This window comes from Phaenicophaeus curvirostris, chromosome 9 (genome assembly GCF_032191515.1).
Source record: "Phaenicophaeus curvirostris isolate KB17595 chromosome 9, BPBGC_Pcur_1.0, whole genome shotgun sequence".
Lineage (NCBI taxonomy): Eukaryota > Metazoa > Chordata > Aves > Cuculiformes > Cuculidae > Phaenicophaeus > Phaenicophaeus curvirostris.
In genome coordinates, this window is record NC_091400.1 from 3,477,698 (window position 1) to 3,503,619 (window position 25,922).

General features: G+C 40.1%; 2 protein-coding genes and 1 long non-coding RNA gene across 5 annotated transcripts in view; 1 reads left to right on the top strand and 2 right to left on the bottom strand.

Annotated features, from left to right (window-relative positions):
* The first annotated feature begins 20 nt into the window (after nucleotides 1–20).
* Nucleotides 21–8,185, top strand: CDK1 (cyclin dependent kinase 1). The gene is made up of 8 exons (XM_069864382.1): nucleotides 21–83; nucleotides 715–765; nucleotides 1,765–1,921; nucleotides 2,988–3,111; nucleotides 3,506–3,676; nucleotides 4,242–4,405; nucleotides 4,537–4,678; nucleotides 7,837–8,185. Exons 2-8 carry the CDS (start codon nucleotides 729–731, stop codon nucleotides 7,948–7,950), a joined length of 909 nt encoding a protein of 302 aa, XP_069720483.1. The 5' UTR covers nucleotides 21–83; nucleotides 715–728; the 3' UTR covers nucleotides 7,951–8,185.
* On the bottom strand, nucleotides 3,680–22,701 carry LOC138724374 (uncharacterized). Its single transcript, XR_011338010.1, has 3 exons — nucleotides 22,469–22,701; nucleotides 12,807–12,983; nucleotides 3,680–4,065 (listed from the first exon to the last, which is right to left on the bottom strand). It is a non-coding gene; the product is annotated as an uncharacterized lncRNA (long non-coding RNA).
* A 906-nt stretch (nucleotides 22,702–23,607) lies between these two features.
* Nucleotides 23,608–25,922, bottom strand: part of RHOBTB1 (Rho related BTB domain containing 1) — a 48,199-nt gene continuing 45,884 nt past the window's right edge. For all 3 annotated transcript variants that reach the window (XM_069864368.1, XM_069864367.1, XM_069864369.1), the window contains one exon: nucleotides 23,608–25,920. In XM_069864368.1, coding sequence (XP_069720469.1) covers nucleotides 25,751–25,920 — 170 coding nt within the window. In that variant the 3' untranslated portion in view covers nucleotides 23,608–25,750. The remainder of the gene's footprint in view (nucleotides 25,921–25,922) is intronic.

The window sequence follows — 25,922 nt, forward strand, 5'->3', positions numbered from 1 at the left end:
CGGCCCGTTCGAACGCTGAAGGGAGGGGACGGGGGAGCGAGCGGAGGCTCTGGGGCGTCCTCGCGGCGGCGGCTCCTCTGAGGGTGAGGGGGGCCGGGGCCGCTCCGCTCCTCGGCGGGGCGCCTGAGGCCTTGGCTGGGGGGATGAGGCGCGTTACCGGGTGTTACCGGGTGCGGCGGGTGCTGCCAAACGGCCCCCGGGGCTCGAGGGAGCGCCGGCCCGGCCCGTGGCTCCCGGTACCGGGTGTATTTCTCCGGTGATACTTCGCTGGCGTTCCCTTAAATCGCTAGCGTCAAACCCTGTAGGTCTAGAGGGCCGGGTGGACGAGGTGCTGAGGGGCACGGGTTAGTGATTGATGGGAATGGTTGGACTCGATGAGCCGGTGGGTCTTTTCCAACCTGGTGATTCTGTGGTTCTAGACAGATTTCCTGCTCGCGAGTAGCTGTGTGGAAGTGTGTGTGTGTGGGGGGTGTTTTCTCAGTTGCTTCCTTCACAAAACTGTCTTTTTCTTTGAGTTAGTGCCCACTCCTCTTTCTGGATGTAGTTTTTCTAGTTAGAGCCCTGAATAAAAAGTGGTGCTCTTGTTGAGAAGGGTAAGTGTTCCATCTTGCATCCTAATCATGTAAGACAAAACCAGCTTCTAAAGGCCTGGTGTGACTTCAGTGGCTTGGCTGTGACAGTTAACCCTCATGTTTTTTTTCTTGTTCGTTTCAGGGATAACCACAGCAATGGAGGACTACACAAAAATAGAGAAGATTGGGGAAGGTAAATATGGAGAACCTTGTAATACTCTGCAGTTTGAGCGATGAAGTGTCACAGGAGCTCTGTGTGCTCTGGCTGTTAGAAGAACTACTGAGATTCGACCAACTGGCAAAATAAGCCTGTGGTCTCCTGCAGCAATTATCTCTATATGTAAAAGCTTTCAGATTGCCCTTCTTTTGAAGATGGTGTGGTCTGTTGGAAAGAACTGATTGGTGTGGAGAAGTGTTTGCCTTCATACTCATGATTAAAATTGTAATTTTGCCCCAAGAGAGGGAAGAAGCAACGTTCTGAGGCCTGAAACCAGCTTTTCTATTTAGGAAAAGCTCTATTCCTCTATTTCTTTGTGGAAGAACTTATTTACCAGTTGCTCCTAAAGTTGTACTGCACGGTATGCTTACTTGGAGCTGCTGGTAGGGAGTAGTAGTTTGTGAGTTGTTCTGCTCAGATTATATGTCAAGGGGAAGGGCAGATTGTAAACTGGACAAGTGAATTACAACTATAAGGCACCAAGAAGATTGTTTCACAGCTCCCCTTTCAGTGGAAATTTAGCCCACGTTAAATGTAGTCTTATAATGCTTGAGTCTTGTCAAGTTTGTTGTACATTACTCTGAGAAAGTGCTTGCCAAGGTAATTGCAAAATGCATAGGCCTGGATCTTGCAACAAAGCTTCCAATCTGAAGCCTGTGCATGATTCTTCCTGAAAGAAATCACTTTGAGCGTAACCTGAGGGACTAACGCTTCAAGAAGGGTGAAATGAAAGTATTTCAGCTGTCTTGGTTTGTTGTTCTTCTGTGGACACTGAAATAAATCATTAGAACCAGTAGCAAATCTCAAACCAATCTGAGGTTCTGCTGAGACCCGCTGCACTACCCTCTCTTCTGCCTTGAGGATTGTGCTAGAGGGACAGGGACTTTTGCCTATGTTAGCAATTCTTATTTGCAATGACTTATGTGTACCTGAAGCTGGTATTTCCTACGTGCATTTCACTGTCTTTTTGTTCAGGTACCTATGGTGTTGTGTATAAAGGTCGGCACAAAGTCACAGGCCAAGTGGTTGCAATGAAGAAAATACGTCTAGAAAGTGAGGAGGAAGGTGTTCCATGTACTGCTATCCGAGAAATTTCTTTATTAAAAGAGCTGCTTCATCCCAATATAGTCTGGTACGCATATACTGGTATTAAGCTAAACTCTTCAAAGGGCGCTGGGTCCCTTCAGATAAGAATTTTTTTCTACCATTCTAGTGAGATGGCAGCTACTCTGCTTAAAACCATGTCTGCTTTGCAGCAAATCACTGTAGTTCTGAATTCCATCTTCATGCCAGTTTTCTAATTAAGGTTCCCTCATGCGGCCTCTTCCCATTCGAGGAATCTAACAAATTTTGTAACTTATGTAAGTTATCTTTAGAGTGGCTATTGTCAGAATGGAGATGGCATAGCTCATGAAAACTGCTTGTAGCTGTTACTTCATCCAATCTCAACTTTATTAGCCACCTTGGAAGAGATCACTTGACTTTAGTGTCCTTATGTGATCCTCTGTCATCAATCACTTCCTTGGTGTTTTGTAATGGAGATTTACATGTTACCTTATGATGCTGTTGTAGCTGGCACATCTGAACTATGAGTGAAACTTCTATCAGTGACTACTTGTCATGTAGAATTGATTGCAGCTTTTGTCTTTCACAGAAAATATTTACTTGCTCTCTGAGGCAGCAAAATGCTCTCTAATGTGCCTTAAAAGTGTCTCTACGTATGCTTGGGTTTAGGAACCTTTATAACCTCTTAAGGATCAAGGAGGTACTTAAATCTGTGCAAATCCTGCTGTGGCTACTACTGTTTTTATCATAATATCCCTTAAACCTTCCTAGTAATTTGGGCTCTGTTGTAATAAGCCAGATTCAAACAGGGGCAAGGCATCAATACCCACAGCCTTTTTTCTTTTTTTTTTAAGGCAACAATATTTTTTTCTTCAGACTTCCTGTGTTTCATACCAGGCATGAGGGAACTTAAGTTTAAGAGGAAATACGGTGTTTATGACACGATTTCAGATATACTTGATTTTCCAGATGACAGTGTAACTTACTATGTCAGTTAATCTTTAAAGACTGAAAGCTTTTTAAGGCTTTTGTAATAGGAACCTGGAAATGTCAGCTTGTATCCCTGCTGAGAGGGAAGGGGTAACAGAATTGACACATTTTGCAAGGCAGTTGATTGTACACTCAATTTTTAGTCTGCAGGATGTTCTTATGCAGGATGCAAGACTGTACCTTGTCTTTGAATTCCTTTCCATGGATCTCAAGAAATACTTGGATAATATTCCATCTGGCCAGTATTTGGAACATTCACTTGTTAAGGTAACGAGGACAATTTCTTAATAGGAGAAATTAATCTAAGGGAGGTGACTTACAAAGCTATAAGCAGCTTTTATTTTCAGTATAATTAACTCCTTGAGGAGAAAAGGAAGGTTAAAGAAGCAGCTGTGGATAAGATGAATGTGGGTTTTGCTCTTAAATGCCTCTTCAAATTCTTTTAATTACTGAAATTAAACTGCCTTAAACTAAGCTTAAGTAAATAATTAATTTGTGGCTTTAAGACTGATATTAGGTCAATATGTGTAATGCTTTGGATCTCAATTCCCTGCTTCTATGGGGAGACCTAATATAAAGGAACAGCTTTATGTTGCAGAACACTAACTTGTACTAAAGGTTATTCCTCTATTTTTTTTTTCTCACTTCACCCTTTCTACAGAGTTACTTATACCAAATCTTGCAAGGTATTGTCTTCTGCCATTCAAGAAGAGTGCTGCACAGAGACTTAAAGCCTCAGAATCTCTTAATAGATGACAAGGGAGTGATTAAACTGGCAGACTTTGGATTGGCTCGAGCCTTTGGAATTCCGGTGCGGGTGTACACTCATGAAGTGAGTGAGTTGGAACATCCTCTTGGTGATTTGGACAATGCTTACTAGCTTCCTGGTAATAACTGAATATGAAGCAGCTGAAAAAGAATCGCTGAGCTTTTGAAGTCATCAATTAACAGTATGAAAGTTATATTTCCATTTTGTTTTATTCAACGGCTTTCCATCTCCTTGACTGTGGTTTTGCTGTAAGGTTCCAAAGCATCGTATGAATCCCACTATTACTTTGATGATGAATCACATGGGCTGGAACTTGTTGCTTACTGTAGTCTCATAAAGACACCTTTGCTTCACAAAGTACTTGAGCTTGCTGAGGGTCTTAGTGGCTAGGTGCCATAGGCTTCTGGCACTTTGGGAAGTAGTGTAGGCAGTTGCTTTGCTTGTAGTTTCTACTGCAATGGAGTTTATGCTTGTCTATAAATGAAGTTTTTTATGTTGGCTAAAACTTCTGGCATCAGTTATGTTAACCAAAAAACCGTGCGTGCTGCTTAATAATGAATGAGCCCTTGTTCTTGCAGTCTGAAGGCCTGATTCTATAAACCTATAAAAACATTTCCTTGTTCAATAGGTAGTGACACTGTGGTACCGGTCTCCAGAGGTGTTGCTAGGATCTGCTCGTTACTCTACTCCTGTAGATATATGGAGCATAGGTACCATATTTGCTGAGCTTGCAACTAAAAAGCCTCTTTTCCATGGTGACTCGGAGATTGACCAGCTCTTCAGAATCTTCAGGTATGTCAGGCTGAACCTTTCCTTGCCACTTTATGCAGCATTGCACCACGGTGCCGTGCACTTGTTAAAATCACAGTAGTATACACAGATTTCAGACTAAACTGCTCGATATTTTGCTTATGCTTGCATAGAGCTCTAGGTACCCCCAACAATGAAGTATGGCCTGATGTGGAATCTCTGCAAGACTATAAAAACACATTCCCAAAATGGAAACCTGGCAGCCTGAAAACACATGTCAAAAACTTAGATGAAGATGGACTCGATCTGCTGTCTGTAAGTAGCCTTTTCTAAACTGCTGATTAGGAAATTGAGCAGGTAGCTTCAAGCACTGTAGAATACGTAAAGCTATACTAATCCGTCTTGGCTAGAATGAAGATACGGAGATCTTCAAATTATCAGCAATGGTATGGGCTATCATTGTAGAACTGACAACCTGTGTGGCTTTCACTCACCTCTTTCATAAATAATAGATGACTAGACTACTTCTCATTAAGCAATTATGCCTCAGCTTTTTTATACTAATAAGCCAGGTGCAACTTGAAAGTGAGGATGAGCTTTTACAAACAAGTCTAAGTGAAAGCTCCTGACCATTAACTGTAGCTGTCACCTTCCTCATGCCAGCGCTAATTGTGATGTGGCTGGATGACTGCTGATCAGTTGGAAGTGCTTTTCCCTTAATGGTAGCTTACGTGGATGAATCCTGGGGGGCTCATCTTGATTAAGTTTTCATGATCTTAACTGAAAAAGCAATGATGGAAACAGCTGAATTTATTGATTAGCTGTCAAACCAGGTGCTTAGTTTAAGTCAGTCCTTAATGTCTGTCTCATCTGCCTTTACATTTTTGAATTAAGCATTTTTGGCTGTGGTGGATTGACTTTTAATTGGTATATTTTATGTCTAGTGTGAATTCACTTTAGTTCTGTGGCCATGCGGTTCAACTACCACCCATAGCATATAGTTGACAATTCCTCATCAGGCTTTTCCATATAGTGCTCTCCAGCCCATGTGCCACTGCAGACTAATTTAGATCACATCTTAGAGGCTCCAAAGCATAACAATGTACTGTGGTGATTTTATCTTTTGGCTCTTCTGAAGCTGCACTTATTTGGTGCAGATTTGCATGGGAGTGTGCGAGGTGAGTGCTCTGTATGTCTCAAGGTAAGGTGAAACTTCAGAACCATCTTGGTTCAAGGGGAGCCTTGTACAGTAATTACCTGTGTAGCTGGCTCATGTTTTCAATGTCACAAACAAAGTAGTTTATTACCCATGTTGGCATGGCTATGACAGAATACTCTGAATGAAGTAGTGTTACCACAGAAGCTCAGATGACAACAATTTCTCAGTTTTTCTTTGCAAGAACAGAACCACAGTCTAGACTGACAACCAGAACAACACTTGTTAAAAATGGTTGTTTTGAATAGCTCTCTGAACCTTGTAGCAGTATTATTTTACAGAACTAATTGGCTTAAGCTCAGAATAATTACTTTGTGCCCACTGACAGCAACATTATTAAATCAGTTTGAAGTTGAATTATTACAGATTAAATTTATGAACTCAAAGGCACATGATTCTTGTCAATAGTGCCTTGTAACTGGCCTGCTAAGTACTCAGCTTATTTGTGGTTTCATGGTGTAAAACCGATATCCTGGGCTGCTGCTAGCAAAGGCGAAAACTTACTAGTTCCTTATATGGTGTTAACACAATACTAACCTCAAAACAAACCAAATTCTGTAAATTATTGTATAGTTTTGCCTGAAATAATTAAATGCTGAAATTCTAGCTTCCTGTTAATGCCTGGTGATGGTGGTATGGCTGAATGCTTAGACATCTGGAATCCATTTAAGTTTCCTGTGGCCCTTCTAAGCCTGAAGCTGTAATATAACTTTAAAGGCCACAAAACTGAACATTTCATTCTAGATAAGGGGTCAGATGTGTCAATGAAAATGTTAACTTCTCCTTCCATTTGCAGCAGTCTACAGTAGTGGTGTGTAAATTAGGAATCATTGAAAATGGGATACATTATTTTAGCATTAAGACATATTCCTTGAGTGAAGCTGTAAACTTAAGTCCTTCAAAAGCTAAAGTACTTCTGTGACCCGCATTCAAAGCATTTTAATGACTGTCATCAAATGCTTTGGTCTATAAGACACTAAGTTACAGGCATAACTGTGCTCCAGACAGCTTAGACAAGAAATGGTCTCTTAATTTATCTGTTGAAGCACTGCAGTCTTAATGTTGCAGCATCCCTTTTTCAGAGATATTTGCTGCTTTTTGTCTGGTTAATTTTAAGAGGACTTTGCTATCAGTAGTCACTATAGGATACTGTTGTTCTGGTATATAGCTAAGGGAAGCCTGTCACAAGGTAAAATTGGACATGCAAGGTTAAATCTAGAGATGGCATTTCATCTGGCAGGAGCTCAGAAAATATAAATGCAAATTCAGTGCTTTAAATCAACTTGGAAGACTCCTTATAAGATGAAGTCTAAAGATAGTTAAGTATTAAGACTGAGTACTGGGTGGAATAATACTGGTTAAGTTTTTTTTTCTGGAAGACAAATTTGCTGTGGAGGTTGGGGAGATGTAGCTAGTAGAATCCCAGTTACTTGTATTTGAAAAGTGCTTTCCTTAAGGAGAGGGAGGAAAAAAAAGCAAAAAGACTTTGTAGAGACTTTGCTGGTTTTAGATCTAGTTGAGAACTTCTGTTTCATTCTTCCTTTTTGGTCCCTTGTTCTGATAAAAACTGTAGATGCTCTTAAACTACTAGCAAAACACATTTCTGTCCTGTTCTACAAAGTTCTGGGGGCTATTTTAGTAGCTATATCATCCCCTTTATTTTCTCCATCAACTTTATTATTAAGGTTCATCTGAAGATATTTATTGCAAAGAAAGTCAAGTTTTAAAACTGATCAGTCAGTTTTGCCTGCTTTGTATACTGCTTTCCTGTTTGCATTCTAAAACTGAGTGATCATTCCTCTAATTTAATTGTAAACCAATGCCCTAAGCTGAGCAGAAGCGATTTGACATCAGTTTCTTCAATGTCAGCTTAACGAAACAAGTGTAGGACCACTTGTCCTTGTAAGCATTTGGGTGTTTAACAGCTTATTAATTTCTAAGTTGACAACCTGAGACTGATAATTATTGATGCCTGGTTCTGGATTTAGTTTGGTGCCCATGGTACCCCAGTAATATGCGTGGGCTTGGTTATTGAATGGGAGAATAACTATTCCCTCAGTTCCTGAGATGTAAAGTGTTGCTACTGACCCACTCCTCACTTGTAGGTGGAAATGACCTCCACTCTGAGAAATTATAAAACGCAGGGGAAAACTGTCTTTATGGTTACTTGATTATTACTATTGTTAAATATCTACCAATTCAGCATGATTTAATTGCTGTTTTATGGGGGAGTAAATATGTTTCATTTTTCTTTCAGAAAATGTTAATTTATGATCCTGCAAAAAGAATTTCTGGCAAAATGGCCTTGAACCATCCATATTTTGACGACTTGGACAAATCCACTCTTCCTGCTAACTTGATTAAGAAATAATAGACCTTTGGACTATACCAACCAGAGTGATAACTTTCACTATGAAGTCTGTCTGTAACTTGTATGTCTGTCTTTCTCCTCTAAAACTGTGGCTGTGTTTTTATTTTCTTTTGGTTTAAGTGTTATCTAAATGTAAATATTAACCTGTTAGTGCTGAGTTCACATACAATGCAAATATTGCTGCCATAAATGCAGTGAGGTTTTCTATAAATAAAGCTTTAAATCCAGTGAAGGACTGCACTTATTTCCAGACTATGGGTGCTCAATAAAAGGACTTTTCTTTCTATTATGTTGGTAAAGTGCCACTTGTCTAAAAAAAACAGGTAACCTAAACTGCTGTTCTTGATACAATGAGAAATTCTTCTGAAGCTTGAGCTGTTTCAGTATAATGTCAGGTTAAAATTTTATTTGAGCATGGCAATTAAGGTGCTGAAGGATGTGTAAATAAAATTTTGAACAAAAGAATTGCAGATTGCTACTTAAGCCAAGTAGATGGTAAAAAATAATTTTAGGGTTTGAGTTTTTAGAAGGCACTTGCAAATCAGTTTCTGGAGAAATCCTTGTGCTGTATGTTTTTGTAGTCTTGAAGGCCCAAGAATTTACCTAGACATTAACTTGTGAATTGGCATAGTTCTAACTCCTAAATTAAGGTATGGTATCGTAAAATTTACATTACCTCTATGTACTAAGTGTGTAACCAGCTGCTAACAGTAATACAGTTCTCTCATTCTTATTAAAGGTAGAAGAACCTCCTAGATTATGCTTGAATTTGAGATCAGTCTGTCTTCATCTAGGAACAGTCAAGTAAATGTTGACTTCACCTGACTGCTAGGAATTGTAATGAGTGAGATGTTATACTATGTGTCCCTAGACTTGCCCATGACTAGAATAGTTTTCTAAAGCTTCCCAGCATCTGACTTTGTTAGTGAGACTATTGTAAAAAAGTTCAAATGAAATTCAGAGGTGTATGCTAACAACTGTGCTACTGCTAAACTTGTCTTTCAGGGACAGCTATAGTGTGTGCATATGCTGTAAGTTTTGTTGTATCTAAGCACCATGGTGCTCCTTTACTTCTGGTTAGGGGCCAAAGCTTGCAGGAAAGTGTGGAATAGTGATGAAGGAAGGTATTTAAGTTCCTAAATCAGGTAGATGAAAGAAACAAAATGAGTAGTTCATAAGCAGCAAGGTTCTTAAGAACCCCATCCTACAGCTGCCAAAGATTGAGACTTCAATCTTAGTACTAAGTTATTTAGTAATTAAGTTATTAAGAGCCCACTTACTGTTATTACTTGTAAATAATGTCACTACATTGAATTTAAAACTACTGTTATTGGCTTTTCTAGTGACAATGAGCATCTATAAAAGCTTCCCCAGCTTGCAGTAGCTTTCCTCTGTATGTTGTAAGAACTGGGGGGAGAATGACTTTAAAAAGTCTGCTCTTGGTTTAAATTAAGTTCCATAATGTTGAATCAGTATTGCTGATGATGCTGTGGCTGCTGCTCAAGAACATGTTTTCTACTAGAGCTCAGGGAAACACCAGCAGGGAATGACAAACTTAACTTGATGTTTTAATTAACTTACTTGTCTTCCATCCCATTAAGAAGTAGTGCAGATGAAAAAGTGTATATAAGAACAGGACTTTACACAGGATCAGATTAGTTTTGTTGGTTTTAAAGCTTTCTAGTGCCAGCAAGCTTTTGCTTTTCAAAATAGGCAGCCCCCTACTAGATACTTGTAAACTGAGCTCAACTGCTTTTAGTTTACTCAGATATAATTCATTTTAGTGAGAATATGGTATTACCATCTGCTGCTGTTAAAATAAGTGGCTCTTAAAAATAGAGACTTTACAGAGAACAAAGAACAGAGGAAGAACTTCACTTTCTAAATCCTTGAGAGAGGTAAATACTGTAAAAGCTGGTGTAAAAAAAAATCACCTCTGCCTCTATGTGCTGGTGTGGGTGTTGAGGTCAGAGGTCCTTCCTGGACCTAGCAAGGGCTTTAAGCCAGAGTGTTCAATGAATTCTTCTTTAATTGGAACGGGTAAAGCAGGGTTAGCTGATCAGCGTGCTCTGCTGCAGACCTAATCTGTTTCGAAGTTTAATTTACTAACTTCTCTCAGTGGGAGCCATGAAGCACCTCATGGTGGAAAGACTTTTTGCTTCTGGAAAGCAGAAGTTCCTCAAAGTTGAGTCAGGAACTACTTCTTGTGTGTTCCTTGTCCAAATAGGTTTGTCTGCAGCTTTTGGCACCTGTGCTGCAGGTGGCTGACCTGTGTTCTAACCAACTACTTCTTGTTCCCAAAGCAGTGTCTGCTTAAAGCTTGGTCTGATGAGACTGTTCTTAGCATTGTCAGCAAGTTGCAGCTGACTGATTTGCAACCTGCTTGGTTGGCTCTGCCAGACCATCTGGTAATATTTGATTAGTGGTGGAGGGAATAAAAACCCAACCCTAGCTCACAATTTACCTACCTACCCAGCTCTGACAGAGTAAGGCTAAGCATAGTAACTCATAATCCCTGTCATTGTCCTTCACCAGGTGAGTTACATCTGCACCTAGAGGATCAGGTAATATCAGCCTTCGGTGTTGCAGAAATGTGTTGAAAGTCTGTCCTAACCCAAGTTACAACTAGTGGTAATTTGTCAGTGAGAGGAAAGGGCTGTTCTCAATATGAGCTGCTACAGCAAAACTTCAACACTTAATGCAACTGCAGTTACCAGAACCAGAAAAGTGTGTGTAACGTCACTGGCAAAGCTGCATCCACTGGACATCGTGCAGTTTGCCAGGAAATGGGAATATTACCTGCTGCTTCCCACTGCGTGTAGTTAGTGCCAAAGGGAATAAGGTTGAGGTAATGATGTCAGTGACAAAAGGAAGGAGGTTAATGATTAAAAAAAGATCTTATTAAATGAAGGAAAATGCTGCGCACCTCTGCAATTAAAGTTGGAAAATGCCCTTTATCCATAAGCTGGGTTCTAACTGAAGACTAAAGCTGCTGTTAACTAAATCAATAGAGCGGCTCAGGGAGGTACCAGGATTTTAGCGGCTGAATAGATGCTGCTGTGGGACAATCCTGCAGCGGCTGGTAAATGCATGTTTGATCCAATTCCCTTGGTGCTAAAAGAGAACTGGCTTCATCTTTTCATTGCTGTGTGTCAATCGCTTTTCAGCATGGGTATAATCAGTTTTCTCCAGGAGGGAGAGGATGTCAAGCAATTGTGACATTGCTAAAAAAGATCACGTAAACATCCTTCCTCTTTATTAATTACCTAAGGAACCTCCTGTTTGTTCTGGAACATGCACTACAACAAAGTGCTCCTTTGCTGTTTTGATGAAGAAGCATAAGGTAGGTACAAGATATATTCTCCCAGAGGGTGTGGGAAATGTACCTGCTGGAGTCATAAACCACTTGTAAGAAAATACCTCTTCAGCAAAATTGCGGCTACATTGAAAATTACTTTTAAGCAGCAAATAAAACTCTTCTGCAGGAAATGACTAAGAACTTACTAACATTCCCATATCGGTATCTGGGGTTCCTTCTGAATAGCCAGTTTTGAATAGCAGTATTTCCTGCTTGGTGTCTACAGGCCTGTATGACAACACAGCACTAGTACTGGCTCTGATTTTATTTCACATCAGCTTTGTAAAGAATCGGTGAGAATAAGGAAACATTGATGCAGTGGCCATACTTCATTAAGCCTGACGATTCATTCTCAGCCCAGCTCCTTGCCTGGTTTTCTGAAAAGCTGCATCAATTTACGGGGTAATGTAAAAATTTCCTGTTTCTTTGACCACCAGCTGCTCTGGTTTACGTCTGCTGTGTCAATGGCTGATTTCAAATAATAACTTCTGGTTTTGTTCCCACTATGTATTCCTGTATAAAGTGTTCTGTCCTCACATGCAAATGTCAGTAGGATGCTGAGTATTCACCTCTGTTGCTGAGCATATATTACTTCATGATCTGCTGGCTATTTCAGCATATTCTCATTGTGTTTGCATCAATATCAGCCTCTACTGATGCTTCAGTTACCTGATTGATTGACTGAACTGAAACACGTATTTCCAGCATAGGTGGGTGGCTGCCTTTAGCACATGAATTGGAAGTGCTAGCTGGTCCTTCCCAGTTGCTAAAATGACAGGTATTGTGCCTTTTAGTGTCTTTACAGGATTAACTAGATGCAATTCTTTGAATTTAGTAAAAGCCATTCTGCTGACCTCTATTGGTTTAGACTGGACTGTTGGAGGAGGTATTTTACGAAAGCATTGTCCCAACCTTTTTGAAGTGGTAACCTACTGAATTTAGTTTTTAAAAGGTCCTGCCTACAACTCACAAAATATCTGATATGTGCGAGGCAATGGGTTTGTGATGGTGTCAAAACCTGTGATCTGGGTAATTTCGAGCATGGATCCTGAGACCTGGAGGAATGTGTTTTTCCCATGACAGCTTAGATTTTCTTAGCAAGCAATGACCTATGGGCCTCTCTAATGAAGGAACTTCCCTGGTTTTTGTTTGCTCTGCACCTACTACTTTTCTATGTACAAGACCCATTAACCATCACTTTTCCTGCCAACTTTTGGCCTTTCAGAAGAGTTATTTTTGTCTTAAAAATTAAAGATTTGGCACCTGCATCATTAAAAGCCCTTGCTGCTGCTATTACCTCCATCCCCAACCACCCTTCAGTGTTATTTTTCCTCTCCTCTTAGTCTATTGACTTAAAAAGCATCAGAAACAGACCTTTTTCCAGGGCATTCTCTTTGACAGTGGTTAGAGAGAAAAACATCGTAGCCAAACCAAGGGCTGGCTCTGCCTGTCTTGCTTTCAGTGGGGACTAAAGACAATGAGGAGGGTTATCTAGTACCTAGGGTTGTCTTCTGTGAGCATCTTGACTCAGTAATGTCAGAGGAGGTCTCAGGTTCTAAAATGCTCCTAAATGATGGCTGGGCAGGAGGAGATAAAAGGAAAGCTCAGTCCTCTTCACCCTGTAGGATCAGATGGTGAGCAGCTTACTGCTATGACATAGCAGGTCTTCAGACACCTGTGGGAATCAGAGAGGATTTGGTTAGTTGAAGGGAGGCAGGGAAAAGACTAAGCATTCTTCGTGGGTCACCTTTGGTTGCTTCCCATGGGATCTTGTCCTTTTTTGTGTTCTAACAGAACAGTCTCTCAGCACTCAGTGTGAGAAAGTCCCTGAACTTCCATGCTCCCTTTCAACCCCTTGTTGCATAAACTGTGGACAGTAGATCAAATACTTCAAAGCTGTTTGCTGGACTGGGTTTGCTCTGGGCTCTGAACAAGGAATAATGCAGACTATAAATGTGCCTGATTGATAGCTGCTTATTCTGCCCCTGTCCCCCTCCGTAACGCAGACATCTCTTTCTGAAATATCTTTTTAGTCACTGGCTGCAAAAAAGCAAGAGGAGTTCTCCTCCATTTGTCTTGATCTTAAAACTATAATCTGAGTACGGCATATTACAGCTTCTATAAACTAAACTCACTCAGCTCAGTATAATATCCTGAGATGTAATGGGACTGCTGACTTGATGGGAAGTTGACAGTTATTCAGCATCATTTGGTGACAGGCAAAAAGATAAAAGGAAGAAGTGAAACAGCCTAGGCCATATAAAATTCATAGATGGTTGATAAAGCTTAAACTACTTTAAGTTCCCATAAATGAAAAATAAAGATTTTACAGAGAAGTATTTCTTAAAAGTTGCCCGAGAAATAATAAAGATTTTTAATAATAAAACAGAATTTTAGAGGCTTTGGGGAAGTGTAATTTTTTTTTTTAATCTCGTTGCAGAAATCTGTTGCTTTTTCCTGGATCAGTAATGGATATATTTTATTTTATTATTATTTGTGGCTTAAAACCTAAACGTAGGCAAAGAGAAACAATGGAGCTGTAGGAAAAATTATTTGAGCTGAACTATGACAAGACATAGTGAAGTCCTGTTGTGTATTTAATATAACATTTATATTCTCTACTATTGCTAACGCTGCTTTGTTTTGCTTCCCTCTCGCCCACGAGGTGTCACTCTGGTACCTCGGACCTGACAACTGCAGCAAGGGGGCAGGGAAGAGGAGAAAAACTGTATCAGACTCTCCTGGCTCCATGAAAAATTGAAGGGTATTTATTTTCTGGTAGGCAGCCAGGCTGAAAATACTCTCTGAATTGAAAGCCTTTCATGAAACATCTGGGCAGTTAAATTTCGCTAACTTCAAAGATGTCCAGTACCTCACTGACATGCTGATTTCTTTCCTTAGTGAAGAATCACTTACACTAACACAATAAACCCTCTGTCAAACTATTTCATGCTGAAATTAATGATCAGAATGACTATGCTTAATAAAGCAAGTATCACCGAAGTGCCAGTCAATATAGTTCAACTACATCAGGCTCGTAATCAGTCTCACAAATCCCTATCAATTGTTCACAGTGGCCAGTTTTGCAGTGGATTGTTTTTTGAAGTCTGTGTACTTAATCTCTACATTTCCCATCCTGTGCTTGATCTGTGCGTGCAAAACTGTGCCTCTAGATTTGTTTTGCAATCTGTCATTTTCTAAGTATCTTTCATAAGCTTGACTAGATTCTTTGCTGGTCAAAACAAAACAACCCCCTGGATCCTCCCTCAAAAAACCCCAAACCATTGACATTAAATACATGCTCTTGTTTTTATTTGTTGGTGTTCTTATAAACTGCAAAAGCTTTTTAGCTAAAAGCAGAACTGTGCAAAATACTTCCCAGATGACTCGACCTGCTTGCTGAGGCAAGGGATTATACGGTCACATGCCTGGTAAAATTCACCCCAGCACTGGTGCACGAAGCGTTAGGATTTGTTTTCTTGCCTTTCTCAATGTACAGAGTGACATACAGGTACATCACTAACACATTTACACTAATACCTCTGCTCCCTGGGCTGCCTGAGGCAGAAATAGAGGTGCTGATGTGTAGGAGATGTACTTGGGAATGGAAAAATACACTAATATTTTCCAAGTTCTCATTCAAGTACTTGTAACATGGTGTAGGTAAAAGGGTGTTTTACACATAATCAAAGAGCACAAATAAATGTAAATGTTACAATGTGGCCCTGTTGAAGTACCTGTTCTGCTAAGTGGGGAAAAAAACTAATGCTGCTTCTTTATAACGGGCTGTTTTTCAATGAAAGTCGTGTAAAATCACACACAGGGTCCCCATCTCCACAAGTAACACCAATTCTAAGGACAGAGGCTACACACAAAGAAAAAGAGTCTTTAGTAAAGTCTGTCATTGGCTTCATTCAGAGTCACCATACACCATTCCTCAACTCATGCAAACCCTGCTGAAGATCAACTGTACGATTTAGCTCTTAGAATCGTAGAATCACCAGGTTGGAAAAGACCCATTGGATCATCGAGTCCAACCATTCCTATCAAATACTAAACCTTACTGCTCATCTTCAAAATCTCAGACTGTAAGCCAGGCTGTGTCCCTTTCCAACAGGAATGCTAATCCCCGCAGCTTTGCATGATCAGTGTGAGAGATGTGTTAACAGGCAGGACACGCTGTAAAGCAGGAACGCTACACAAATTAGGATGCAGAAGAGCCACTAGCAAGAACTGCAGGTGGGGATGACCCTAGGCTGGGGGACTCCAGACACCTCTCAACTTCTTACTGAAAGGCAACAGGAAAGAAGTGTACAGAAGGTGCTTTTTTTTTCCGTAGGAAATGATTAGATTCATCCTAATTAAGTTAGAGAACTCTGACTGCTCCTGCATGTCAAGTAAAAACTAGGCCGGTCTCTTCAAAGCAAGAAAACCTAGAAAAATAAGGTGGAGTTTAATTTGCCCTTGTGTCAGCAAAAAGAATAAATTTTAGCTCTGACATTACGGTCTACTGCAATTAAAACTGCTGTGTATAATTTTATCGTGTAATGCATGTCCCAGTTTGAAAATACTTTCTTATTTAAGAATAGCCCTGGCTTAGAAAAAGGCAAAGTTTATGGGTAGTAAAAAGCAGTACTTGCCCAGGTTTTCCCTTCTTCAAGCTTTGAACAAACTTCAACTGCTTTAATTAGCCCTCAAAACCTCTGTATTGTCATTTGAACTGAAATTGAGAGTATTCTCTGCACATAACTACCAGTTATTTTAAATAGAGTGTTTGCAAAGCAGAAGATTCTATTTTGCAATCTCTCTCCAACCAAGCAGCAACAAAAAAAAAGTTTTACTTTAGTTTCTTTGTCCGATTCAATTTCTTTAATTCTTTGGATAGGAGTAAACGGACTTAAAATCCATTTGGTATTTTGAAATTTGGAGAGTATCACCCAGCTGATGAAGCCAACAGTCTTAGTACATATGATTTAGAGAAGCCCCTTACTGTCCGGGGAAGACCTACATTAGCTGTGAATTTGGGTTTTGGTATTTCTAGCACCACTTCTGCAAAGAGCTTCGTGTGAACATGGCTGTTTGTCTCGGAAAGCTACAGTCTGGGGGAAGCTAAAGGGAAGCTGAAGGCTCTGAGCTTTCTATGTATAGACCACACATGCCAGTTTTCCTCCCGAAATGCGATTATTACATTCACAACACAAATCTGAGCTGAAACTCCAGCAGACAGCAAACCAAACGCATCCCTGCAGTGTGGTTTCCCATGGCCAGACTCAAATTTCATATTAAACAAACCTCGCGAGGGACAGGTCAGAACACATGCCTTTAAAATACCAGGGAAAGCTTCTTCAGCAGCAACCAGAAGTGAATGCAGAAGAAGGGCACAAAAATGATCAGACTGCACCTCCTGTACGAGGACAGGCTGAGAGAGTTGCTGATGTTTAGTTGGGAGAAGAGAAGGCTCTGGCAGACCTTACAGCAGCCTTCCAGCACTTAAAGAGAACCTACAGGAAAGCTGGGGAGGGGCTCTTGATCAGGGAGTGCAGAGACAGGATGAGGGGGCATGGTTTTAAGCAGAAAGAGGGGAGATTTAGATTAAATATTAGGAAGAAATTTTTTACTTTGAGGGTGGTGAGACACTGGAACAGGTTGCCCAGAGAAGTCGTGAGGGTGTTCAAGGCCAGGCTGGATGAGGCTTAGAGCAAACTGATCCAGCAGGAGGTGTCCCTGCCCATGGCAGTGGGGTTGGAACTGGATAATCTTTAAGGTCTCTTCCAATCCAAACTATTCTATGATAACCCTAAAATTCTGAGCAGCCCCAAAGTGTGTTACCAGCAGGTTCAAAACAGCTGCCAGTGCAGCGGGTGGCCCACGCTCAGCAATGGTTATTCTTCCAGTCATTATCTGTGTGTGAGTAGGGACTGACCTGCTGTCTGGCTCTTAAACCCCTTCCTGAAAGTTTCGTGTTACTTCAAGTAACAAAAAACCAAACCACAACCAAAGAAAAAAAGACCCCAACATGCTACTATATTTCAATTCTGGCTTGCTAAGACTAAGGAGGATCACAAACCAAGGAGTAAGCCCACAAGCTTCCTTGCTTTACCAAAGGCACAATCAAATAAAAAGGTTATTCTAGGCTGCGACATTGCCATGAAGCAGCTGGCTTATAGTAGGTGATACGCGCTTTTAGCCTATGACACATGGGAAGTAATCCAAGTTTAGTTCTCACCAAAAAAAAAAAAAAATTAAAAAACAACAGGCTGGTCTAAGTAACAGAGCCTTCAGTAAGTTCCCTGACCAGCAGGGAAGTTTCTCACCATCTGCCCCTACAATTTCAAAGTGACAGGCTCACAGCATTTGCCATGATTTTGACAGTGCTTGATTTTGCCATTTTAATAAGTTTGCTTCCAAAGGAAAGTTTTCCTGTTCAGTGAAATCTCTCATAAGGGCCCAAAAAGCCTTCCAGCTACTGACAAGTTAAAGTCAGCTTTTTAGATTTTACACATGGGACTGCGGAACGAGAGCACAGGACTTGTTCACAAGAGTCTCAGGCTATTGGGAGTTAGCTGCAAGCCAGAGGAATCAGTCAGTGTCAGAAAGATTTGACATTAAATTAAGTGATGGTTTATTATTATTACTACTCTATTATAATTATTTTAATAATTTCTGGCTATAAAATTATGAGCTATGTGATCTCTATCAGCCCCATAAGACTTTCTGACCAGTTATGAGAGCCAAACTGAGACATCAATACTTACATCGGCTTAATGTCCTGTGGCTACATGGGATTAGCAGTGTTTCTGCTCTCATTTAAAAGGCTTCTTGTTTCATTTAAAAGTCTTGAGGCCTCACAGAGTGACTGGAAGGCAAAAAGCTTCACTAATACAGTAAACAACAGTACCGGATTCTGGCTTGTCAGCCTGGATCTGCTGGGAGGATTGTCTCTAATATTTTCTTCATACATTTACTCACACGCATGTATCCCCTACAGAACTGCAGGCTGTCGTCAAATGCAGCGCAGATGATGAGGGTAGATAGAGTATCGAAGGAAACGCTTAGCCAGGGAAGTGGTGAATCTGTCACCTGCACTGGAGGTCACAGAACAACTATGAAAGATTGTTTTCCTTTTATCATGCACAGGACAACAACACTGAAACACTTTTTCCTCACACTTCGCTGCCTAATGGAACCAAGAAAAAAGATTATACTTGACCAATTTGAGTAAAACTTTAGTGGGAGACTGAGGAGAAGCAGCAGCACACAGAAAAGGGTTAAACACCACTCACTCTTTCTGGTCAGCAGAATACTTTTACTTTTTTTCCCCTCAGATCCTGCTTGAGGCCCTCCAAGATGGAAGCTCCAAATTTCATAAAGAGCTGTAGTAGGTGACTCCTTATAGAAGTTTATGAATAGCTTTCCACTAAAAATGAGCTTTTTTGTTGTTGTTTTTTAATGTAAGCTATGTTATCTTGCACAATGAAAGCAAGAAGACATTCCCATGCTTAACAGTACACTATTTCAGGAGAAAAAGATGGAAAGAAACAGGAATTAAACCCTGTGTGGTATCTGAAATAAATCTACTGTCCTAGCAGGTTAAAGCCTACGGAAATGAATACCAGGGGCTGAGGAGAAGGAGAGGCTGTAAAGTCTTCTGTGGGACAGGAGGTCTGTAAAACCTGAAGTGGCAGACCTGGCCAGCTCCAAGCCTGTAGATGGAGAGGAGAATTAGTAGTCAGAGCTAAAGGAAGCTTCACGCTTACCTGGCTTAAACTGATATTTTTCTTCTATTGTGTAAGAAGTGCAAGCTAGAAAATTACTTCTTTAACTTCCAAGGTCTACTGGAACCTTCATTCCTTTGCGTGAAATCTTCCGCCCCATGCCAAGGCAGCAGTTCCATGCTGTTAGTACCTTAGATCCATGTTTGTTTCACCTCTATATTTGCCCATATACTGAGCTAAGGCTTCTGCACAACTTTCTCCATCCTGCTTTGGCATCCAAGACTTTGGTCTGCTAGAAATCTTCTCTTAATGGTTTCACTGGGGCTGGCCTTGCGCTAGTTTGTCGCATGGCAGGTTGCCTCTTGTAAGGAAACAGTTCTAAGCTGCTGTCGTCTTTAGACTTCAGTCTCTGCTCCCTGCTGCTACACTCTACTATTGTGCTAAAGAAAGAGGTGTTTAATTAAGGAATGTGTAGTAAAACATCTAACGATTGTAGGGATGAGTTGCCACGTGGGATATCTTGACCATGAATCCTAACTGTTCATTAATAGCAGCGAAAATGTCTTGCTCAGTGTTACAGAAGATGTTGTTGCTATAGCTTCATACAATGACTGAGGACAAATAGGCTTGGGGCTCTCTGTGCAGCTGATGTAATTACAATGAGCTTCCACAGAGCATTTTTATCTACTACTTTTTCCTATTCAATGGTGTAATCTACCTATATAAAATTGGTGTTATGGTGCTAAATTAATTAATCTCAGTTATGTGCTTTTAATAGCACTGCCTCATTTACTACAGAAAAGTTAACAATCAGCCACTCCTATTTCTCAACTCAGGCTTTCAACAGCCCATTCAGCTTCTAATTTACCCTTTCTAGATGTCATAATGCATTTTTTATTGTTTGACACGTTTTCCTCTGCTCCTGGCAACCTTCAAAACCCTCAGCAGGTGGGTGAAATATCTGAAAACAGAGGAACTGAGCCTCATATTTATGAGGGAACGTGATGCTTTTTCAGAACTAACCACACAGCTATGTTCTAGCTAGCTATGCAAAGTCAGGTTTTATCTGAGGCAGACTATAATATGCACAGCTCAGCAGAAAGCAGAGCCAAAAAGAAGCCATCTGTGCAGCTGGCACACACCCAAAGGGAATGGTGTAAAGGTTGTCCTAACAGCTCACCTGTGGCACTGCCTAACATGCTGCTTCAGTGCTTCCCTGCAGCTGAAGGTCAGAGGGCAATGGATTAGGAGCTGTGAGCATGCAGGAGGCTTGCAAACACCCCTCTCAGCTAAGGTGAATGCAGGTGAATCCACTCGTGGTGATGATTGTACATATAATAAGGAGCCTCAGTTTCCCGTGGGGTTGCTTACCACCTACTTTTCAGTTTTCTTTAAATGTTATTTCCTTTTTCCTCACCTCAGTCCAAAAGGCAGTGAAATATGCACAGTATTTCGAAGGGCCCAGTCTGAAAGACAGGATGACACTGATGCAGGGCAAGGACAAAATCTACTACATTCCCTCAACTTTAAATCCTGTGAACCTATTTTTAGGAAAAGCTGGGGATTTTATAAACCACCTTAATACCAATACTCAATGTTTACTCTATTGACCAATATAAGTGTTCTGTCTAAACTTTAGGTCTCTGGTAAAAGAAACCTGCACTAAGCCTTACATAACCTGAACCTGGGCACTTCCCTAAAAGACATTTATTGTAGATCAAGTGTTGGGCTGTGGCTGCAATCTGGTACCGGCACATGTGTGAGGACTGTGTTGCCCATTTTTTTCCTTTCAAAAGAAACAGTGAGGTCTGGTCTGTCTCTGATGGCTCTGAACACGCCTTGTTCTCTCCTGCCTGAAGGGCTACACAAACTCGCCAGCACTAATGGCACTTGCACCAACCAAAGTTAAGTTTTCCCTGTACTCTGATGTGAACATAACCACAGTCATCTTTAATCACGCTTAATGCCTGCACTTTGCTACAAAGCTTAAGCTGCAAGAAGGAGGAGGATGTATGGGGAGGAAAGAGCCATTTCAATTTTAAAGGCAACAGTAGACAGAGCCTAGATTTCATAAACTATATATAAAATAAAACATATATACAAAAATACGCAACTTAAACTAAGGGCATGGAGCCAGAATAAAGACAGCAACTCAATGAGGGAGTTGTAGTTTGCTGTTTAAAGGGTTCTCAGCTGCTCTGGACAGAAACGAGAAGCTCCTGCTGCAGGGAGGATGCTAGCCCCTACACTGTCTATCTGGAGCTAAGAATTGAACTGGTGATTGAACTGGCATGAGGTGGCAGAAGTCAGCATGTTTGAAGCGTCATTTTTAGGTGAAAAATTGCACTGCAAAAGCAAAGAGCTGCAAGAAAAAAAAAAAGCACCCAACACTCATTTACCAGCCAGCAAAGAACTCAGAGACACATATATATACAACTTCATACACTTTAATGTGTAAACCACTCAACAAAATAAATTATGCTATACTAGTGAAGTGGTAAAAGGCCTTAAGAAAATTGAAAAAGCTTATAGTAAGGAAAGATTATTCCCAGTGCAATACAAGTGTATCACAGTAAGTGACAGCACTTTGTGAGCCTTGTGTGAAAAATAAGCAAAGCGAGTAAGAAGCAAGACAAAGAGGGTAGGCAGAAGTGGTGGCTGGATGCAGTATTTACCTTGGCTCTCTGCAACTGGTAACAGGCTGATAGCTACAGTTAAGCTAAGACACATCTGTGTTTGTGTGTGGTATCTCATCCATTTCAATAGGAATTCCGCCTGCAGAAATAGGTTCATGCTAATGCTGTTACATCATTTCTATTAGACCAAAAATCTAAGGAGGTTCAGGACCGGCAAGTGGCCACCTTAAAGACACCTTCCTGCATAGTACATACGGTGTATTCCAACCCAGAGTAAATAAATGCTGGCCTATCCAGTGACAAGAGTATAAAGACTGTGATCTAGGAAGAAAGGGACAGAATAGGGACAAAGCTGTAATTTCATCTGACAAAGGAAATCTCTTCACCAGACCATAATGTTAAGAAGCCTGGAAGAACTGAAATGTTTCATTGGCCTGGAGTTTAGGTACCAAAATTAATTCTACTTAGCACATTAGATATTTACCTAAACCTGTTTGTAAAGAAGATGTAAGACTTTGCCCTCAGAGAAGGATTTCTAAGATGCCCTCAGCTGGTGTCTTAGTCCTTGCTTTGGAATACGAAAAATCAAATCCTTATTTTGCAAACCAAATACTTCTAGGCATAAGTTATTCTTGAGTCATATCTGTGGGTAAGTTGTGGAAGAATTAGAGCAATAAAGAACTGTGCTGCTTTTCCCTTACTCCCTCTGGCACAATTTGGCTTTCAGTACTCAGAAGGGATGTCCAGATTAGTCTCTTCTAGGCAAATCCTTCTTGATGTACCCACATAGTTAGTACTACCGAGCTTACCTTTGCACACTTTGAGGACTGATCTAACTGAAAGACAGTGAATGAAATCACTGAGTTGTGGCTGAAGTCTGGCCAATCCCTCCTTACTTACACAGCACTTCTCTTTCTGGCTTTGGTGTCCTACTTGTGGGTGGGAAGCCACAGAAAGTGGTTTGTGTTGCGATGCAGAGGAACTTGCTCACAGAAATTCTGTCTTAAAGAACAAATAGAAAAGCACCATTTCTAAGAAATACAGAGAATGAGATTCCTCAGAAATAAAGGACATGTAACTTCTAAATGGTCATTATTTAAAAGAATGCCCTGAAGAGCAATACTTTTGATATGCTACTTTCCACGCTACTGGTTTTATCACAATCAAGAGAAACATTCCTACATCTAATCTCCCCACTTCTGTTGAACTCATTGCCTTTTCAATGGTAAGTTCAAAGAAACAAAATTTTGCTTCCAAAAATAAATCAATGAAATATGTAACATTCTCATAAATTAGCACTTTTTAAAAAAAAGTACACTTGTACTGGATGTGCTTACTTTCAATGTCCTTGGCATTGCTTAAGAGCTTTAAAAAAATCAGGAACATGGCATTCTTTGTGTGACATCTTGCAAAAACCCTCTAGAAAATCACCAACTTTCTACCTCCATCAATTAAACAACTGGCATTCAGGAAGGTAGTTGCTGAGAGCATCGTAATGGGTGACATGGGATTCTGTAATGACTGACAACTAAGGCAGTGAGAAAGGAGGAAAAACAGTGTTTGTACAAATTTTAGAACATACTGAAAACCTTATGGACTTCCTGCTGTTTACCTGCATTGTTCCTCTCCATGTCTGTCATGACTAATTAGTTTCATGTCCCTTGGGTAATACCATGCTAATTAAATATCAGAAACCATGGGGGATAGTGGCAAGAGAATTTTTTGCAATACATTTTAACAGTAAGTGACAAGCACAAACCTTCCACAATCATATACAAACACTGTAGGATTTTCTTGTGACAAATTGCTAGCTACAAATCCCAATAGACCATTCAAGTATCAGTTCAGTAAAATTCAGTGAATGATACCACAACTGAGCGCTTACAAACAGCACTAAAAATGGTGACACCTAATACAAAATTTAGGAAGCTTCTTCAAAGAGCTGGGAGACAATTTGTAGCTAAACAGTTTTATTAAGTCTTTTTTTTTGCAAAATAAAAAACACAAAATAACCACCAAGATTAAAGGCCATAGACAGCATTAACCAAATGAACCAGCCACTTGGTTATAGTAGCTGATAACTAGAACAACTGGATATTATTGCATATACCTCAGGTTCATGTATATATCCATTACAGTTTGGCAAGATTACAATCATACAGTAGCTTTGGTTGTGTAAAACCTAGTAGCAATACTTACTTAAAACGTGACTGGTTAACATTTTATGACAACAGATACTTATCTCATTTTAGTCTGAGCATGTCTTCTCTCATTCATTCTTCTCCTCTCCAATATACATTATCACTGACCACGAATTAAGGAGACATATTTGCAACCATCCTTTGTAGCCCTTCTTTATCACTGTCCAGTGATGAGTCTTATAGGGGTAGGAATATGTCACTTACTTTCCTTACAAAAGTCGGTAGAGCAGCATTTCTTTCCGTGCTGGGTAGCTTTTACCATCCTGTGGCAGCATCTGCCAAGAATTAGTCCATTCAGAATATAAATACGTAGAGGTGTGTATGGCTTTCAGTCCAAAGCCTTTCCTGACCTACAGTACTAGGGTTTGACTCTACTGCCTCGCCTTTGAATACAGAAAAAGCACAAACAAACAGCTTTTCACGTTGGTTTGCTGGGCTGCCAGCACAAAACAATATGAACAAATCTAATACACAATACTAGCTCGGTTACAGAGTTGTGCCTGAGACACTGTACAGGATTGCATGTGTATGTTCTACAGTCTATGTATTTTAGTTTTGGTCTTTTAAAAAATGCTCTCATCCTTATGCAATCTAGTGTAACACTGTGGCTTTAGAGTAAGGGTTGATAGAAAGTCATAAATACACAGGCTATTTGAAAACACTGGAGGTTTTTTCTTCCCTTGCATCACTCATGCAGAGTTCCTGCCTTTCTGCCATCATTTTCCCCCCAGCTTTCTGGGTATATCTACTTACAAAGGAAATATGTAATCTACTTAAAAATAATCTAACATTTTGAGTTCTACCTGGGAAAAGCTATAGAAGAATTTGGATCAACTTGAAGTGATCTTGCGTGTGAAGACCCTTCTTCATTCATCATTTACAAAATGCTGTAACACTAGATAACTCCTACTTGTTTTTGCAGCCCTTTCTTTTGCTTGCACTGAAGCAAAAAGTAATTCAGCATGAGGAATGGCTGCGTGGTTAAGATCCCACAGAACAAGGTAACTGCCATGCAGTAATTCAAATGCAAGCAGTGTAACTGCTTTTTTCATTCAGATCCATACTTGTGTAAGGATATAAATTAATAAGCCCTTCTAAATGATTTTAGAAATATCCTCTTTGATCTAGACATATAAAACCTCTGAATACTCTGAATCACTAGATTTCACATGGCCCACAGTGTCATAATTATTTGCACTTACATGGCAAATATTAGAAATACATTTGCCTGCAGTTGAACAGGTAATTATACTGCCTATTATTCAGCTGAGCAAAGATCAAGCACTCTATATCTTGCAGTTATTGGATCTTATTCTAACCCTTTACTTTAGAAAGAGGAAATAACCATCTAATTATATTACCAGTGCACAGTACTTAGTTTAAAAAAAGACAATCTGTAGTAGGCAACGAGATTGTTTTCCTAAGATGACTTTTTATGAGATACTCTAAAAGCAGTCTCTTATGACTAAAGATTGTCTATTTCACTGTACTCGCATAGTAAAAATAGTTAAAATCTAATTACAAAGCTGCTACATGGTTATTTTGTGGTCTGTAAAATAAAACAGTATCCAGAATTTTATCTGAACAAAATACACCAGACAGTATAAAAATATTTCCCAATTGGAGATTGAAACATTAATGCTGGGTTTTTCGTTTTGTATAAAAAGAAATGTAATAATGGTAGACATTTATTTGCTTGCCAGCCAAAAATATTCATATGACTTTGAGAAGCTGTTCCAGGCTCATTTCCAGTGAGCTTGTGCTTTTGACCCTAGCAGTAATAAATGCACATGTGGGACAAAGTTTCCTGAAAAACCTGAACTATATCTTATTTCTAACAATAAGACTATTTTCTGACACTGGCTATGGATTTCCACTTATTTACTCTGTTCAGGCAACTACAGCAGAGGAATTCCAGAAGCACCACTTCCGCTTTGAATGGTGTTTGTTCAGTGCAACGTCTTCCTTTTCTCTTTCTTTTTTAACTCGCTGGTAGTGATCTTCTTCCTTGAGGTACCACACAGGCGGCCACCGATGCCTCTCAAAATATTCTTGATTGTCT

Excerpts from the sequence above, each read along its gene's own strand:
- CDK1 (XM_069864382.1), top strand. The coding sequence starts at position 729 with ATGGAGGACTACACAAAAATAGAGAAGATTGGGGAAG. Across the intron at positions 3,112-3,505 it reads TGGAACATTCACTTGTTAAG|AGTTACTTATACCAAATCTT; the intron begins GTAACGAGGACA and ends CCCTTTCTACAG. Across the intron at positions 4,679-7,836 it reads ATGGACTCGATCTGCTGTCT|AAAATGTTAATTTATGATCC; the intron begins GTAAGTAGCCTT and ends TTTTTCTTTCAG.